The following is a 20,346-nucleotide window of genomic DNA, read 5'->3' as shown; positions in this document are numbered from 1 at the left end:
AAAAGAGATGTGATATAGAGGGAGGTGAAATGAGCGAGAGAACAGCCAGTTACAAAAATGAAAAGGTTGAAGAAAAAAAAAAGATGCTGAGTGGTGCAAGTGTCAGAGAGGGCGCTTTCAATGAGCCTATGAGGAGGCAGAGAGCAAATGCAGTGAGCAGAGAAACCTAAAAGTCAAGTTCTTTTGCGGCAAAAGGCCCTGCAGATCAGGACGCTCCTCAGTGGCTCTTAAATTATAAAACTTAAGGAATTGACTTCAGCAGAAATGCGCAGGTTAAACGACTGACTACTAGGATTGTTTCAATTTGGGTTTGGGGAGCAAAAGTTGAGGAGCAAATTGTGAGCTGTGTGGGAGGAAGAATAAAAAATGGTGGCAGGTTTAGTGTGAAGCTGGTATGAGGTGTGACTGCTACAATCTGCAGAGTGAGTGAGAAGAGTCCAGTTTGGTTGCAGATCTCTGCTGAGCGTAAATCGTGCTGTGTTGTTTGCTGCTACTTATTGGGTAAGTGCTTTTAACTTTTCTTTTTCTCTCTTCAAAATGTGGAATACTCTTAAAAAGGTTTCAGCGACACTGAGAGCTTAAGTCTGGGTTTATATGTTCTAGGCTTTTATTCTAAGTGTGTTTTTAGTGCTATCAAATATAATACAATTTATGATACATCACTTTAAATCAGTGCAGATGAGAAACTTTACTGTTCACAAATTTTGGGTTGTTCAATTCAATTCATCTTTATTTCTATAGCACTTTTAAAATGTGGATTGTGTCAAAGCAGCTTAACATAGAAGTTCTAGTAAATTGAAACTGTGTCAGTCCAGTTTAGTTGTCAGTCTAGTTAGTTAGAATTTAGATGATATGATTTACAATGTTTTTTGTTTTTGTTTTAAAGAAGTCCATATTGTTTTTATAAATTACTTTAGTGCAAATGAGTTAGTAAATAAAGCTATTATTTAGGTAAACTATATATTTGCTAGCTTTTAGAGACTATTTGGCTTATTAATTATATAATGAAACTAATGAAAATGAACAGTCCTAATTAACTTCTGTTGCAATTTTCAATTTACTGTTTGCATCTGTTAATTTTCCTTTAAGATATGTAACCTTAATAAATACACTGTAAACTTAGTTTTAATACAACCTTAGCAAATACACAGTAAAAAATAACATGATTAACATGTTCTTATGTCCACTGAATTCATTAAAATAAGTTCATCATATTTCAACTTAGTTTTAATATAACCTTAGCAAATACACTGTAAAACATTACATGATCAACATGTTAATTTATCTCATTTACCAGATTTCAACTTGATTTTTTTTAGTCATATGAGCTGTTTTAAGTCTGTTTAATTAAATGTAGAGTAAAATGACCAATATAGTTGATTATAATGATTTAAGGCAATCACAATTTTGTTTAGTTACTGTATAGATTTTGGCATTTGGACATTTTAATTACAAACTGACTGAAACAATATATATATATATATATATATATATATATATATATATATATATATATATATATATATATATATATATATATATATATATTTTTTTTTTTTTTTTTTGCTTTTTTTTTTTTTGCTTTACTTTGATTAGAATCAGAAGGTCAAGAGGTCTTTAACCACAAACGAAACCTTATTATCACATTGCCTTTCCTACTACAGACCAATTATAAAACATTCTCTCACTTTAATTTCTTACCAGAAGTATTTTTGACCAAATTAACACATGAGAAAATATATGTTGCTTATAAAAACATGAATTATTTTATGCAAATAACTGAGTGATTAGATGCATATTAATGATATTGAATTTCAAAATTTGGCAGTGCTTTGTAATAAGGTTATATTATTTAATATATTTACTGACATGAACATACAGTATTCATGTTTGTTAATAAAAATAAAGTTGTTCATGTTAACTTACAGTGTATGAACTAATGTAATCAAGCATGCATTTGGATTTTACTAATGCATTATTAAATGTTGAACTATGATTAGGAAATGCAGCACAAGTATTGTTTATTATTAGTTCATGTCAGTATGTTACTAATGAAACCTTATTGTTAAGTGTGACTGGAAAAGTTGATAAGTTTTCTTAATATAAAACAGGTATTTGTAGTTTTGGGATTCTAGGTATTTCTCTATAGCTTGATAAATTTGGGATAAAGAGAGGCCTAAAGCATACATAATGTGTCGTTGTTGTTTTTTTTTTTCTTCTTCTACTTCATCTAACTGCAAAATACAGGAAATCCGTTTCCTGGCACTGAATGCAACCACAGACAGCCACACACTCACATATATAGAGGTGTGTAAAAGCTTGCAAGGCAGGTGATGCTGAGTGAAATTTCGCAGATTGAGAATCTGTCAAATTAAAACCAGCAGAACTTTCCACCTGAAAAGACCACGTTTTTTAAAAAATGACACAGAGGAAAAGAGCTTTTGTATCTGCTAAAACTGATGTATGCATTGGGGTAAACTCTTTTTTGTTTGTTTGTTGGTTGGTTGTTGCTATTTTGAGTGTTGTAATTGGGTATACAGCTCTTCTCTAAACTAAAGCAAGTAAATTTAGTGAACTGCAGAAATTATCATTAAAAAAAAGAAGTGATATTTTTTGATGGTTATACAAAAAGGATACAAAAAATGTTGCACGTCTATACAGATATGAATTAAAACCAAAACCAACAGTTTTTTTTTAACATTAATCCCTTCAATTTTAACATGTTTACATCATTTATATGCTGCTTTTCAAATTCCTTGTTTATAAGTTTTACACATTTTTAAACTTCGACTTTCAGTCTCAAAACATGAAAATACATCAAAATAGGTTATAAAACAAAAGTTTTTATCATGAAAAAAATGTTTGAAATATTTCTAAAAACAGATGTGCGACTAAAGAGAAATTGCTCACACTTTAAAATAAGGATTCATTAGTTATTGTATTTACTAACATGAACTAAAGATATAATGATATGTCGAATAAACAATACTAGTACAGCATTTATTAGTCATAACTCAACATTTACTAATGCATTATTAAATCCATAATTGTACTTGTTAATGTTAATGCCCTGTATGCTAACAAACTAACATAACAAAGAAGAATAAATGCTGTATTAAATTTGCTGTTCATTGTTTGTTCACAAAAGTAAATTAATACATTAACATTAACTAATGGAACCTTATTGTAAAGTGTTACAAAGAAATGTAAATAAATGACAATTTACTGTACATTAAAAAAAAAAAATATATATATATATATATATATATATATATATATATATATATATATATATATATGTATATATTTGAATTTCTTAAAACTCAGTTGAGCTGCATAGAGTCTGAAAGTGTTTAATCTGTGATGCACAAGCTATGAAATCATCATTAACATGAAAATTAACTCAAATGTCATTTTTTATAATAATATAATATAGTTGCAATAAAACTCTGCTGAGAATTTAGTAAATAATGCACTGTACACTATTTGATTTCATTCATCAGAAAAATTTAATAGATCAATGAATTTATTTTCTGAAAGACCACAGGACTAAAACAAAGCATGTGAATTAATTAACATACTTTGAAAAAGATTATTTAAAGAAGCACATTCACAGATTTGTGACAGTTTCTCAGAGAAACGCCTATCTTGCTTTTAAATCAACTTTCTATAGGATGCTACAACTTTGTGCAAACCTATTTTGTTTTGCATAAGTGTAGTCAGTATTAAAACTAAAACTGATGCTATTATAACCAAACAGTACAAGATAATTGCTCAACCGTGTGTAACCCCAATAAATATTATAGAATATAATGTAAAATCATAATTGAAAGAAAAAACAAGGAGGCACTTCAAAATATTACATTCAAATTATTATTATTATTACTTTTTTTGCAGAACCTCTTTTGAACATGTATTACTTTTTCTTATCCTAAGCATAGTAGGTGACCACATTCGCTTATGTTAATAAAAGTAACTCTCGCATTTTCTAAACGTTAAGATGATTTTATGGGAAAACAAGAGTGCAAGACTTTTGCAACTGTTTTCAACTGATAAGCCACATTAGTCATCATCATCATAAGTTCTCCAAAACAGTGTAATATCCGGGAAGAGAAAGTAATTTGCCAGAAAGAAGTGCAGGTTTTGAGTGATATTAAGTGATATAAATTATAACGATTAATGCTTCACATTAAATAATGGTATAAAAGCTGTCACTCATGTGGTATATATTTTTTAAAAAGTAATTTTTAAAAATCTTTTTAGGTACAAAATATGTACATTATGTAGATTACAATATGGACACCTTAGGTACTAGGGTTGTCGCAATACCATTAATTCATAATACAATACTATACCAGTTATATCAAGATACCAAGCTATACTGTAATTCATTACTCAACTCTAGGAAACCAATAAAATTGTCAGAAATACTATATGTTATATGTTAATATAGGCTTACTTGAATTGAATTCATAATTCCCTTATTATTGAAAAAAAGTAATTGCACATCATTTCACCTAAATTATTTTATAGATAACTGACCAACAAAAATAAATTAAAATAAATATACAAATTATACCAAACGAAATTCGTTACAAAAACAGTAATATTTCAACAAAATTAGCCTATATGAAGTGGTGAAAAATTATTTTAATGTTTCCTGTCGCTCTTTTGGGGTTTTCATCTATTTATTTTTTTGTCTTATTAGGTAAGAATCCAAATAATTCAAAATTTCACTTTGTGAGTCGTTCTTTTAAAGAGATTGCTGTGGTTGTTGTAGCTACTAAATCATACTGACAGTTCAGAAATGAACTGATTCAGATGTGCCTTGGAACTGAAACGTCAAAATAGCTGAAACGTCAAAATAGGCTACTATAAAATGTGTGAATTCTACACTGTTTTGCAACCTTAAAGGGATTCACAGACTATTAAAATAAAGAGGTCTATTGTTGCACAAACATGTGAGCATTTTAGTGACTTTCCACATGAAACCTTATGTAATGTAGATAGACTGTTAATGACGATACTACAGTTTACAAACTACAGTGGCATTGCCAGTATTTTGGAGCCATAGTATCACGATACTACCATAGTACCGGTAAACCGTGCAACCCTATTAGGTACTAAAATATTCGTTTTTCATTTCTGAAGTACCACTGTAGGTATAAAATAAAATAATTATGCATGTTCAAATCTATTTGTTGGAACATGCTAAAATTTTAAGTATATTTAGAGAACAAAAATTAAGACCTAATTGCAAAATCTTTATTTTATTTACATTTTTTTGTCCATAAATGTAACATTTTTAAAACGCCACCTTAATTTACTGTCTTTAAAAAGGAGGTTGACAAATCTACAGAGGTTTTAAAAATAACTAAATGTTTGAAAAGTTTGAAGTGTTTAATAAATATGGTTTTGTTAAACTCTGTACATTGTTTTTGGTTGATGTTTTTGTACTGTATGTTGATTTATTTTTGTTTTCAAGTTATTTCATTTTATATTATTATTATTATTATTATTTTGGGATACATTTTATGACTTAATATTTGATTCATAGTATATTTCTCAGTCTGTGAGAGCTTACAGTGGAATTTTTATTTGTCCTATATCATTGTTTGTGGGTTTTATACTGCTTTTATACTTTTTTTCTGAAAACAATTAAGTAGGGATGTCTAGCCATTTTTGAAGTAATTTCAGTCACTGAAAAAAGCGAAAAAACTTTTAAAGAAGCACATTCACAGAATTATGACAGATTTCTTGGAGAAATAACCATCTCCCCTTTTAAATCAATATACAACTTGAGATATGTTTTAATTAAGATTAGTCAGTATTAAAAACAAATCTAAAGCTGTTATAACCAAACAAATCTAATCTAATTAAAGATACAGCTTTTATACCTTTATTTCTGAGAAAAGGTTGAGTAAAAAGCCATTGTTAAAGTCATTTCAGTTACTAACATTAAGAAACAAGTAAAGCACTTCAAGAAATTCTCTCACCTTTGATACATTTTCATATTCTAAACAGGTCAGTTTCATGAAAACCAAAAGAAAATGAGGTCACTTGACATTTCTTAAGCTGCTTCATCATTTATGCGAAATTATCCAATGCAGGTTTAGTCACACTAACCTAAAAACCACAGACCCAGAAGGAGTTGAAGGGATGTTGTCGTCTGTTTGTTTTCTCAGTTATGGACTCCATTGAACTGCTGTCTATGGTGGGCGGTCTTCTCTTGCTGTCAATCATCTTCGCGACCGGCCTTTGTACATATTGCTGGGGACATAAACAACCAAGTAAGACCTCCAAACTTTACCTGTAATAAAAAGAGTGTGAGCTCAATTTAAAATGAGTGCTGAAGATGACATTTGAGGTGTACTTCACTTCAATTAAATGTAAATACTCACAGTACAACGTTGGTTTCGACTCACAATTATTCTAATTATGACGGGACGCGCATTTTATAGCAAAGTCCAGAAAGTAATTTCACTCGGCGGCCATCTTTAAAACGCCTCTCGGGCAGTATTCTCGGGCATTCTGTTAGCATAAGGAAACATTGAATTCTCCAAAACTGCTTGCCAAGCTTACGATTGAATTTAATATTAGGAATCACCAATAAATTTTAACAACAACTGTCTCATTAGTTTCATTTCTAAAAGTCCAAAACACACAAAATCTACAGAAACTCGCGTCTGGTCTGAGCCCCTCTCTCAGAGTATCATCGGCCTATAACGATCAATGATTGGCTCTTGTACTAGAAGGCGGGCTTTATTCCCCATATAGCTATCGATGATTGGCTTCTGTACTCGAAGGCGGGCTTTATTTGCCAAATTGACCGTTACACTTTTCCCCATCCAAAACGATACGAGTGACATGTCTTGCATATAGACTTTGTTTATAATCAATATACAGCATTTTAAACGAAGCCAGGCTACAATCAGCTCTTTTTGACTAAATAAACATTTCTCAATCCATAATTTAGCATTTTAAGAACTGAATGTGCGACCAGTAATCTATAAATAATGCGTGTAGCCTAATCTTCGCCAACATCAATTTTTTCGTCAGACTAACTTGAGACGTAAATTATATTTGACGTAACGTGACAGTAAATTATATTTGACTAGATATTTTTCAAGACACTTCTAAACAGCTTAAAGTGACATTTAAAGCCGTAACTAGGTTAATTAGGTTAGGCAGGTTAGGGTAATTAGGCAAGTTAAAGTGATGGTTTGTTCTAAAAACATTTAATTATAAACAGCTAATAATTTTGAGTCAAAATGGTTTTAAAAAAATTTAAAACTGCTTTTATTCTAGCCAAAATAAAACAAACAAGACTTTCTCCTGATGAACAATCATCAGACATACTGTGAAAATGTTCTTGCTCTGTTAAACATAATTTAGGAAACATTTATTACATAATAAAAAATTCAAAGGGGGCTAATAATTCTGACTTCAACTGTAAGTGTGTTTGAAGCCGAGCAAGAATTTCATTTTCTACATCTGTCAGCAGAACTTCCTATAAACTCATTGAAGTGCATGTAAACACTCTGCAGTCATAATAACCCAAGGCTACACCACACTTTAGTTTTATTCACACATGTATTCTGAAGGATTTACAGAAGGATGCTTTCTAATATGTAAGACGTCTTATTATTTTATTCTTTAAAAAAGTGATTAAAAAAAAGAGATTTCCAAAATCCCTTCAGTTAAAACCTTTCATTCTATAGATATCTGATTTCAACAGTTCACACTTAGCTGATGATTGATAATAAAGCTTGTTTGGCAAGCTTTCCCGGGAGAAAGCCCTGAGCTTATGAGATCCTGGAGCCCTGGGCTCCCTCCCGTTGCAGGGCGAGAGGGCAGTTTGATCTCAGGTAGATTTCAGAAATTACATAGGAGACATACCAGGTCATATTTGGGTTTTACATGAATAAAATGCCATATATGTCAACATTTTTTTAAACCGTTGGCATTACAAAGATGTAGGCAGGGTGCGAATTACAGGGGGGTTTTGGGATAAGATGTATGAGGGTCTGCCCTTTAATTGTGACGAAATAGTTTGCTATGATTTGTATCTTTAATAATATTGATCATTAAAATAATAGATAACTTCAATATACATTTGACCACCGTTCAATGGTTTGTACCATGGTGAATGCATGTTTGCGCCAGAAAAGTTTGAAACCAGCAAATCTAGAGCACCAACAGACAGTGTAAGTGTTCACAAAACCTGTTTCTTAAAAAAAAGGTGTTTGTAGATGTCTGTAAAACTAGATGCATAGTTTGTATTTTATTATTAACAGCATGGTGGAAATTAAACAGTAAAATAAAATTATACGTGCAGTCTTTCATGGTCATTCAGTAGTAGGTGCAGGAAAGCAAACCTGTCACCGTTTACTTATTATCACAAATACGTAAGAACTACTTAATATCCCTCAAAAAAAATTAGATGTAATTGAATTAAATATATAAATTTGGTTCACTGAGGCATATTACCGAGCATAACCGAAAAACTTGGCCCCCAATCGTCAATGTATATAAATTCAAATTATAGCTATATAATTTATTATACAATTATAGCTATAGTTCAAATTATAGCCATATAATTATAGCTATGGCCGTATATGAACATATATGTGTAATTGTATGTAATATATTTGAACATAAAGGTACATATTTGTGATTCCATCAGCCATTTTTTAAATAGATGTTGCATATATGACATATATAATCACCGGCCACTTTATTAGGTACAGCTTACCAGTACTGGGTTGGACCGCCCTTTGTCTTCAGAACTGGCTTAATCCTTTGTGGAATAGATTCAACAAGGTACTGGAAATATCCCTCAAAGATTTTGCTCCATATTGACATGATAGCATCACACAGCTGCTGCAGATTTGTCGGCTGCACATCCATTATGCGAATCTCTTGTTCCACCACATCCCAAAGGAGCTATATTGGGTTGAGTTCTGGTGACTGTGAAGGCCGTTTGAGTACAGGAAACTCATTGCAGTTTGAACCGAGGCAGATTGTGTTGACCATGTCTACATGATTAAATGCATTGAGTTGCTGGCATGTGATTGGCTGATTAGAAATTTGCGTTAATGAGCAGTTGGACAGGTGTACCTAATAAAGTGGCCAGTGAGTGTCTATTATATATGTTAAATCCAAATGTGAACTTGTCATATATGTAATTTGCATGAATTCCCATATATCAGATTTCTCTATGGCATAATGTGTCAAAACCAAAAACTTTTTGTGCTAGAAATGTATTCAAATTAGCTGAAATTTCATACAGATTATTTGCATACTCAGGTATTAAAGAATACAAAAAGAATGTTTATGATTTTTCAATCAATATTTAATCCATAGGGAAGTATGAATATAACTATTAAATATTTATTTTACTCACCAGAGCATACAAATATGTAACTATTGTCACATATATTATATTATATTTTATCATTATATTATATTATATTATATTATATTATATTATATTATATTATATTATTATATTATATTATATTTATTTATTTATTTTACAGCATCTATCCCACAGAGGCCCAGTGACTACAGTTCAGAATACAACTCACAATCCTCAGCGTAAGAAATATTACTTCAGAAACCAATAATACTTCAATCATAATTTCTCTAAATATATACATATACGGTAGTCAACATTTGAAGTAGCTATCAAAACATTTCATCAAAGTTGGCCTAAAACTATTGAACAACCCCCATTCGTGTGTTAGCACAACTTGTTTGACCACTTCAAATGCTGACTAGTGTATATATGTTGTGTTTTGAAGTTTTATATCTCAGCTTTTTGTCTCTTTTCTTACAGATTTGGGTTACGGCATCCCCATTCGACATGTAAATAAACTGCCCTCTCTTCTAACACACTACAGAACTCTTTAGTTAATGTAGACTATACAGTGTTCAAATCTAAATGTGCATGAATCATTCTTGACTTCTTTATTATTCAGATGCGCCCCATCCAGATCACAGAATCACCGGCATACCTTACCCAATACACCCGTGAGTCTGAGCCCTGATTTTAGGCTGTGCTTCATTCATTCATTCACTTTTTTTAATAATAATGATCTCTCTTTCCTCAGTTCGCTGAGCTCTCCATCTATTACCATCACAAAAGTTCCCTCCTGTCCTCCTTCAGAAAGTGAGTCATTTACAGTCGTTTTTATTTGAGTGTCATTGATGTTGTTGAGTAAACGTTTTCAATCACGGTTAGATTTTCTTGAGTTAATATTTTCATTTTTTTTTTTGGATTTAGCTTTTCTGTTTTCATGTATATTTCTAGCCATTTTCATTTAGTGATTTTAGTAATTTTAATGAAAACACAAACCAAATAGTTTAAATTAAAACAGAATCTGAAAAAAATTAATAAAAAAGAAACATAATATTTTTCTTTTGTATTTTGCTTTAAGCTTTTCTGTTTTCACATGAACTTTAATCAAATATTTAGTAATCTTAAGGTGTGGTTTTTTCACCTTTATTATTTTTCCCTTTAATTTTCTTTGTCGTTTTCTTTTTTTAAATGTAACTATATATTTCACTTTTTGAAATTATTTCTAGTTGTTTTTGTTTAGTTTCTTTAGTTTTTTATGAAAGTAAAAACAAAAATGTTTGAATCGAGACAAATCTGAAAAATAATAGTAAAATAAGTGTAAATACAGGAGAAAAATGTATATTTTTTCTATTTTATTTTGGATTTAGCTTTTCTGTTTTCACATTAACTTTAATAAAATATTTAGTAAGGTGTGGGGTTTTGTCGTTTTTATTTTTTTGTGACATATTTTTTGTCAATTATACATATATGTATTTTTCTCCTTTCATTTAGACTATATAGTATATAGCATTTAGATCGGCCACTTTATTAGGTACATCTGTTCAACTGCTCATTAACGCAAATTTCTGATCAGCCAATTACATGGCAGCAACTCAATGCATTTAGGCAAGTAAAATGGTGATGTAAGTGATTTTGAGCGTGGCATGGTTGTTGGTGCCAGACGGGCTGGTCTAAGTATTTCAGAAACTGCTGATCTACAGGGATTCTACACACAACCATGTCTAGTGTTTACAGAGAATGGTCTGAAAAAGAGAAAATATCCAGTGAGCGGCAGTTCTGTGGGTGCAAATGCCTTGTTGATGCCAGAGGTCAGAGGAGAATGGCCAGACTGGTTCCAGCTGTTAGAAAAGACAACAGTAACTTAAATAGCCACTCATTACAACCGAGGTCTGCAGAAGAGCATCTCTGAATGCATAACACATCCAACCTTGAGGTGGATGGGCTACAGCAGCAGAAGACCACACCTCCTGTCAGCTAAGAACAGAAAACCGAGGCTACAATTTGCACAGGCTTACCAAAATAGGACAATAGAAAATTGTAAAAATGTAGCCTGGTCTGATGTATCTGATATATGATGGTCTGATAAGTCTCGATTTCTGCTGCAACATTTGGATGGTAGGGTCAGAATTTGGCGTCAACAACATGAAAGTATGGATCGATCTTGCCTTGTATCAACGGTTCAGGCTGGTAGTGGTGGTGGTGTAATGGTGTGGGGGATTTTTTCTTGGCAAACTTTAGGTCCATTAGTACCAACTGAGCATTGTGTCAATGCCAAAGCCTACCCCGAGTATTGTTTCTGCCCATGTCTGTCCCTTTATGACCACGGTGTACCCATCTTCTGATGGCTACTTCCAGCAGGATAACGCTCCATGTCATAAAGCTCAATCCATCTTAGACTGGTTTCTTGAACATGACAATGAGTTCACTGTACTCAAATGGCCTCCACAGTCACCAGATGTTAATCCAATAGAGCACCATTGGGATGTAGTGGAACGGGAAATTCACATCATGTGCAGCCGACAAATCTGTAGCAACTGCGTGATGCCATCATTTCAGTGTTGAATTAGGATTAAGGCAGTTCTGAAGGCAAAAGGGGGTCCAACCTGGAACTAGTTAGGTGTACCTAATATAGTGGCCAGTGAGTGTATAGTCCCATTTGTTTTAAAAACTGAACAAAATAATCACTTTAAAAAACAAATAAAACTGACAAAATCACACATCAAGATTACTAAATATTTTCTTAATTAAAAACTTCAAGTAACAAAGCTCTTTTTATTAGATTTAGTGTAGGTCTACTATAATAACCCTTTTAGAGTCATATTTATCTTTGAGACAATAATAGTTTACTATAAAATCTAGTGTAATTTACTGCTGCATTAATACAATCCATACCAAGCAAAAATGTTTCGATAATAAATACATCTTTTATACTTTTGACTTTATTAAGCTTTTTTTTTTTCAAACATGTTTTATGTCAAATTCATAATTTTAATACGCATAATTTTAATTTTAATACGCTGCACATTTGTCATACTCTAAGCACTTTTACAGAATAAAAAATAACAAAACTGCGTAAAATGCTAGTCACGACACATTTTTATTTTTTAAATATTTTGTTTTATGTAAGCATGAGCCACACTTTGTCTAAAATGTGCTAATAAAGTGTTATTAAAGCAAACATCTCTCTCTCTTTTTTTCCTCTGCAGCTGAAAGTCAAGCCAGTTATGTGAATCAAAGCGGTAAGAGAAACCAAACAAGTGGTTTACAAATACTTCACTGAACTCGGCTTAAACTGAAGGTCTTTTTTGAGTGAACAAACATGTTTGATTCTGAACAGATCCCTCTTCTCTAGAAAACGAAAATGAGCTGAATATACATCCTCCAAGTGACTACATGTAAGATCACACCTTCATTCCTTCATTCATTTTCCTTTGGCTTAGTCCCTTATTTATCACAGCGGAATGAACTGCTAACTATTCCAGCATGTGTTTTGCACAGCGAATGTCCTTCCAGACATAACCCAACACTGAAATACATGAGTTAATTGTGTTGCAACCCTGTATTTTTTTTCAATGCAAAAACTAAATCGTTATCCATAGACAATTAATGGAGCAAATCATTCTTTCCTCCAGAGTTGTTCTTCCAGATTCTCCCACCGCACAGTTGCAGGAACGCAGTCGAGCTTCATCCCAGAGCTCAGGTACAAAAGATCATCTGAAGATGAGATAATGCAGCCATATAGAACGGCTTTTCCTAACGTGTGCATTCAGTTTAATGCAAAACAACATTCAATGGGTTCTTTTGCACCATCGGATATCTTTAAAGGCCATTTTCTCCTAACTCTCAACTTCAGCAGCTCTTACACACTGCAACCTTCATACAGTTGAAACCAGAAGTTTACATGCACTGTATAAAAAGGCACATAATTTTTTAAAAAGTCAGATGTTAATGTGACTGAACGTTTTCTTTTTTAGGTAAGTTAGGAATATCAAACTTGTTTCTGTCATGCTTAATAGCAGAATATTGAGAGAGATTTTTGAGAAATTGTTAAAACTTTTCTTGAAAGTCAAGTTTACATACGATAAGAATATTGTGCCTCTGAAAAAGCTCCGATAATGGTGTCAGGGTTTTGGAAGTTTCTGATTGGCTAATTGACAACATTTGAGTTATTTGGAGGCACAACTGTAGAACAGTATTAAAGGAAAACCTCAAACACACGACTTCCTTTTGTGACAACATGGGAAAATCAACAAGCCAGAATCAACAAAAAAGCCAGACTACAATTTGCTAAACTACACTGGGGAAAATAATCATTTTTGGAGACATGTCCTGTGGTCTGATGGAACTAAGATTGAGCTGTTTGGCCATAATGACCAGTGTTACATTTGGAGGACAAAGGGGAAAGCTTACTCACCTTGGAACACCATCCCAACTGTGAAGTATGGAGGCTTCAGCATCATGTTGTGGGGCTGTTTTGGTGCAGGAGGGACTGGTCCACTTCACAGCATAGATGGCATCATGAAGAAAGAACATTATGTAGAAATACTGAAGCAACATCTCAAGACATCAGCCAGGAAATAAAAACTTGACCACAAATTCCAAACAAACCATGACCCTAAGCATGTAGCTAAATATGTTCAAATGTGCTTTAAGCACAACAGAGTGAATGTTTTAGAGTGGCCATGACAAAGCCCTGATCTCAATCCTATAGAAAATTTGTAGGCAGAGTTGAAAAAGCTTGTGTGAGCAAGACAGCCAACAACTCTGACTCGGTTACACCAATTCTGTCTGGAGGAATGGGCCAAAATTCCTGCAAACTATTGTAAGAAGCTTGTGGAAGGATACACAAAACATTTGACCAAAGTTATACAGTTTAGAAGCAAAGTTAAAAAAAATACCAAGGACATGTGTGTAAAATTTCAACTGTCTAGAAATTAATAAAAAAAATTCACTAAAATATTCTCTAATTATTCTGGCATTTAGCAAATGTAAATCATTTAGGTAATCCTAAAGGACCTGAAATAGTAAGCGTTTAGTATGATTTATCATCAGACATGATGGTTATGTTCCTTTTTTAGAGTGTATGTAAACTTCTGGTTTCAATTGCATGTGTTTTCTGACTGTTTTCAATAATGCTAGACAAAATTTAGCCTGATCATATGCTACATTTAATTCCATCATCTTTTCTTTCCAAGCAAAAATCCACATTTGTTTCTGGTTTAATCGCAGTATTTTCTAAATTATGTGTTCAAACCAACATTTAATTCAACTTTAACTTAATTATGCACAACATTTATGAGTTTCTTTATTCCGTTGAACACTAAAGAAGATATTTTAAAGAATGTTGGAAACCTGTATTTATTGACTTTTATAGTAGAAAAAACAAACACTATGGAAGTCAATAGTAACAGGTTTCCAACAAAGATCGGGGATCCCCACAGTAGAATGAATCGCAAACTATTCCATCATATGTTTTACACAGCAGATGCCCTTCCAGCTGCAACTCAGCACTGGGAAACACCCATACACACTCACATTTACGCACACGCTCCTAAACGACAGCCAATTTAGTTGATCCAATTCACCTATAGCACATGTCTTTGGTCTATGGGGGAAACAGGAGCACCCGGATGAAACCCATGCCAACACGGGGAGAACATGCAAACTCCACACAGTAATGAGTTAACAACTTTGTTAAACTGCACAGTTTTACAGGGCCAATCATTTTGTCTTCACTACATATATGAACAGTTGAATTGATGAATTTCTTTAATGGAGCTGTGTTCATTTAGGAGGAGACAATTATATCAACATAATTACAAAAGACGGGAATGTATCTGTGGACACATTTGGCTGCGACGTCGACTCCGACATAGAATCAGGTACCAGTTGCTCAAAATAAAGAACGACTGTGCCAATAACATATATACACAGTAAAAAGTGAAATATTAAACTAATTACTTGACAAACTTAATTCATAACAGGTTTCAGTAGTAAATTGAGTTATTTTAGGTGTAACAAGTTTTTGTTATTTGGTTTTGGCAAGTATAAGTACTGTTCGCTATTACTAGTGAGCAATACTTGTACTTGCCACCAAACATAAAATAAATATGATTTTTATTATAATGATAACATGGGAAGGAAATTATTTGTACTGTAAAAAACTTGTTACACCTAAAATAATTAAAGTAATTTATTACTGAAAACTGTCAGAAATTAAGTTTGTCAAACTTAATTCATTTATTTGTAACAAGTCTAAGTAGTTTAAGTTTTCACTTTTTACAGTGTGTGTATATATATATATATATATATATATGTATATATATATATATATATATATATATATGTATATATATATATATATATATATATATATATATATATATATATATATATATATATATATATATATATATATATATATATATAGTGTGTGTGTGTAATATATAAATTAATCCTATGACTATTGTGTTGTTTTATTCAGAAGGTCAAGACTATGAAAACTTTCCAAAGCCTCCAGAGCACTGTGGTAAATATATATATATTTATCGTGTATGTATATTAACAGTACGGGGACTTTTTTTTTTTTAAGCTTTTTTAACAACTTGTTAGCAACGAAAATGATGATGAGGATGGTGATTTCACCTTAAAATTCAAGTCAAATTTATTTAGTAATAAATGACAGCTGGCTGCTGAATTATTAGAAAATAACGCACACCAGAAGTGCTGTTGCATTTTAGGATATGGTCAGTAATTTTTTAATTATAAGGATATTTATGAACCCTTCATATAAATAATCAGTCAATAAAAAAAAAAAAAATAATGAATAAAGCTACACTAAAAACAAAACAAAAAACAAACAGCGCTACTTGTTCAGACTACTCATTTAAAATGAGCTGAAACAACATGATTCTTGAGATTGTTTTTGGACAAAATTGTTTTATGTAGGGACACCATGAAGGAATTGTGTGGACCACATTATTTTTAGTGCAGAAAATGAGTAAATTATGTAATGTTTTCTGACAAATTCAACAGAATTAAATGTCTATGCTTAAAATAAGACCAAATAGCTGTCATCGTGGTAGGAACTTTACTTTTAAGTTGCTTATCTGAGCCTGTGAGCAGATTTTTATCATCATTTAATCAGAAAAGATCACAAATGTTATTCTCATCTGAATCTTAAGAGTTCACTCTTAGCTAATGATTAATAATAAAGCTTGTTTTGCATGCAGTCCCGGGAGAAACCCCTATATTTCGGAGCTTATGAGATCCTCGAGCCCTAGGCTCCCTCCCGTTTGCGGAGCGAGAGGGGAGTTTGAGCTCAGGTAGATCTCGATGAACTCCCCCCAGCTTATTTCTGGCTAAATTATGTATATGTAGGACTGAGGAGAGGTGTACTCGCTAAGAGCTTGGTCATGGTATCAATTGGCAATGTTCAATTTACTTACGTTACATGTTTTTTGGACTGTGAGGAAAACGGAAAATCCGAGGAAAACCTACGCGAGCACGGGGAGAACGAGCAAACTCCGCACTTAAATGCCAACTGATTTAGTAGGGACTTTAACTGGAGACATTCTTGCTGTGAGGCAACAGAGCTAATTACTGTGCCACTGTGTCGCCCATCTGGAAGGAAGGGGGAGTTCGTAACTTTTGGATTTAGTGGCTAAATTGTATGAATTCGTATGATCTAATTCTTACAATTTAGTATGATTTGCTCATCACCCAATGACGGATGGGGTTAGGTGCCATGCCTCCTTTTTAAACTCGTACATTTTCGTAAGACAGAACTCAAATTAGCCACTAAACTTACAAAACGTAAAATACTTACATTTTCTCGTGAGATCAGGCTGGAGTGGGTGTGGGTAGGGAGGGGATTCTTCAAGATGAAGACATTGAAATAAGAAAACTCTGGTCGTCTGATGGGAGAATCAATTATGAGCTGATGCGGGACCAGCTGTGAACAATCAGAAGTTTCTAAATAAATTTCACTTATTACATTCAGAAAACATTTGATGTATTGCGTTCTCCTCAAATTATTTAAAAGTTTTCAGTTTGTCTTCATTAACCCTGCAGTAACGCTCTGTAATCAAAGATATTTTTTATGTTATGCACAGGACTGTCCCGTGAAAGTCTAAGCAGTGATGGAGGAGGCAGCGCTGAATATGTCAACACTGGAAATGTATGTCTCGGTGGGACGGAGCCTGATGACTGAATTCCAGTTCCAACTGGTTAGATTTGATTTCTTTATTAAATAGGTTTATATGCTTTGTCTGGTCAACATGTGAAAACCAAACCGTTACTGCATATGAATGTAGCATAATATATTAAAGCAATGAGCCCCAAGTGACCATGGTTAACAGTGAGATTATTATAGCTAAAAGCATTGTTAGGCGCGTGCAGAAAACATACTCAGCTAATAAAAACTCACTGTAAAGCACAGCTTCTTGGGGTTTATTGCTTTACTGAAGTGATTATTTTCATAGCGCAAGATTTTACTAAATAAAACAAAGTAAATACACTCAAAAATGACTTTTGCTGCTTAAAGTCTCGTCACTTAGCAGAAATAAGTATAGAATATAAAGTCATGGTGCAGTGGAAAATAATAATTTAATTAATTTTTTAAAAATTATTTGTAACTGTGTGTTTTTCTGCTCCGTACTGATAGCAGTATGGTTGCCAAGCAAGAGTCATAGGTGTATGTTTGTCGAATATACAGTAGTCAGCATCTGAAGTGGATCAAAAAATTTTTTTTTAAATTGTCCTAAGATAAAAAGGGGTGTTTTTGAATAGTTTTAGGACAACGTTGATAAAATGTTTTGAACCACTTTAGATGTTAACTACTTTACAGTATATATTATAACAGCTTAGAACGCAGCTCAGCCAATCAGTGTTACGGATTAGAACCATCCGTTTTAAACATGAGAATAATCGGCTAGCTGTTGGCGACCTTAAGCTGAGGCAAACTTGGGTTCTGCAGCAGGACCATGATCTAAAGGTTACCAGCAAATTTACTTTTGAATGGCTGAAGAAAAACAAAATGAAGACTTTAGATTGGCCTAGTCAAAGTCCTGACATGAATCCAATTGAGATGTCATGGCATGACCTTAAAAAGGTGGTTCATGCTCAAAAACCCTCCAATGTGGCTGAATTAACACAATTCTACAAAAATGAGTGGGCCATAATTCCTCCACCGCACTTTAGCAGAATCATTGCAAGTTATCGGAAACTGCTTGATTGCAGTTGCTGCTGCTAAAGCTGGCGCAAGCCAGTTATGTTTAGAGGGTAAACACTTTTCACACAGGGCTATGTCGTTTTGAATTTTGACAAATGTATAAGTAAAATAAATCTAAATAAATTAAAGCAATACAAAAAAAAAAAATACATAAATGAAATAAAAATAAATACACATGGAAATAAATCAACAAATAAAACAAAATGTGAAGTAAATAAATAAAAATAAATAAATTGAATCAATATAAACAAATACAAAATATATAAATTAAATTAATTATATTTAATAGACATGAAAATAAATCAATCAATAAATAACAATAAAATGAAATATAAATGAAGTAAAGACAAATAAACAATTAAATAAAAAAAGATATACATTAAAACAATAAAAATACACATGAAAATAAATTAATAAATAACAAAATAAATAGTAAATAAAGTGTAATAAACAACTTCAATAAAAAAATATATAATAAAAAAGTAAAATTAAATCAAGTCAATATAAACAAAAAATATATAAATGAAGTAAATAAAAAAATACATATGAAAATAAATCAATAAATAACAAAATGTAAAGTAAACAAAAATAATTCAATAAATAAAACTAAATTAATAACATAAATGAATTAAATCAAACAAATAAAACGTAAATTAAATAAATAAAAATTAAGAGACATGAAAAAAAAATCAACAAATAAATAACAATAAAATGAAATATAAATGAAGTAAATACAGATAAGTATTTCAATAAATACAAATAAAAAATAAAATAAAAACAATTTAACAAATAAAAAATTTATAAATAAAAATACACATGAAAATAAATAAAATAGTAAATAAAATTAAATAAACAACGAAAAAAAAAAAATCAATAAGTAAAAATAAAATAATAAAACAAATTAAGCTAATATAAACCAAAAATATATAAATGAAGTAAATAAAAATAAATACAAATGAAAATAAATCAATAAAACAATATAAAGTAAATAAATAATTCAATATAAATAAATTGAATAAATAAATTAATACAATAAATGAAACCAATATAAACAAAATAAAAATATATAAATTAAATAAAAATAGACATGAAAATAAATTAATAAATAAAACAAGGAAAAATATAAATGTATTAACTACAAATAAATTAATAATAATTTCAATAAATTAAAATAATAAACAAAAACCTATTCAATCTATAAAATAAATCAAAAACAAATATATATAAATGAAATAAATTGAATATATAAATAAATTTTAACTTAATATGTTAAAATAAATCAAAATGATCATTTTTCTTTAAAATAAAATATTGACTGATCATTTTAAATGCAGGCCTATGCCGTTTTAAATTTAGTTTACCCTTATATATTTGTGTTATCTTTTGCCCAGGGTTTGCTTTTCATCAAGCGGCTAAAAGTGTCAGAGTCCTGAAGATCCGCCTGACTGACAAGAGTTTCCACGCTTGGATATATAAAGTGAAAAAAAAAGCACTGTCACTTCACAGGAAACTCCATATTTCACTTCCTAAATCCTTCTGACGATACCTGAGAATGTTTTATAGTCGTTGTTTTTAAGATTTGCAGTTTACAGTGTACCGCATCCAGTTTTCACTTCCAATAATAAGAACACACAAGAAATGTTTGACTCCGCCATGTAAAATACAGCTTTTTATGTCTGAAATGTAATGAATTGTTTGTTATTGGTGTATAAATGAGGAAATAAACGTTTTAATAAATCCACACAGTGTG

The 20,346-nt window shown here is 31.5% G+C and overlaps 1 protein-coding gene and 1 long non-coding RNA gene across 3 annotated transcripts in view; both read left to right on the top strand.

The window, feature by feature from the left end:
• Positions 1 to 20,346, top strand: part of LOC137490042 (uncharacterized) — an 846,477-nt gene that overhangs the window by 537,566 nt on the left and 288,565 nt on the right. The gene's annotated exons all lie outside the window — the stretch shown is intronic.
• lat (linker for activation of T cells) lies at positions 102 to 20,337 on the top strand. Of its 2 annotated transcripts, none has more exons than XM_073934945.1 (13): positions 102 to 501; positions 6,186 to 6,290; positions 9,543 to 9,600; positions 9,842 to 9,870; positions 9,984 to 10,035; positions 10,116 to 10,174; positions 12,571 to 12,603; positions 12,717 to 12,759; positions 12,997 to 13,064; positions 15,157 to 15,246; positions 15,849 to 15,893; positions 17,479 to 17,592; positions 19,988 to 20,337. In XM_073934945.1, exons 2-12 carry the CDS (start codon positions 6,188 to 6,190, stop codon positions 17,574 to 17,576), a joined length of 678 nt encoding a protein of 225 aa, XP_073791046.1. In that variant the 5' UTR covers positions 102 to 501; positions 6,186 to 6,187; the 3' UTR covers positions 17,577 to 17,592; positions 19,988 to 20,337.

This window comes from Danio rerio, chromosome 3, assembly GCF_049306965.1.
Source record: "Danio rerio strain Tuebingen ecotype United States chromosome 3, GRCz12tu, whole genome shotgun sequence".
NCBI classification, from domain to species: Eukaryota; Metazoa; Chordata; class Actinopteri; order Cypriniformes; family Danionidae; genus Danio; species Danio rerio.
Note: the sequence above shows the minus strand (reverse complement) of the source record. Positions and strands in the feature narration are given on the sequence as shown.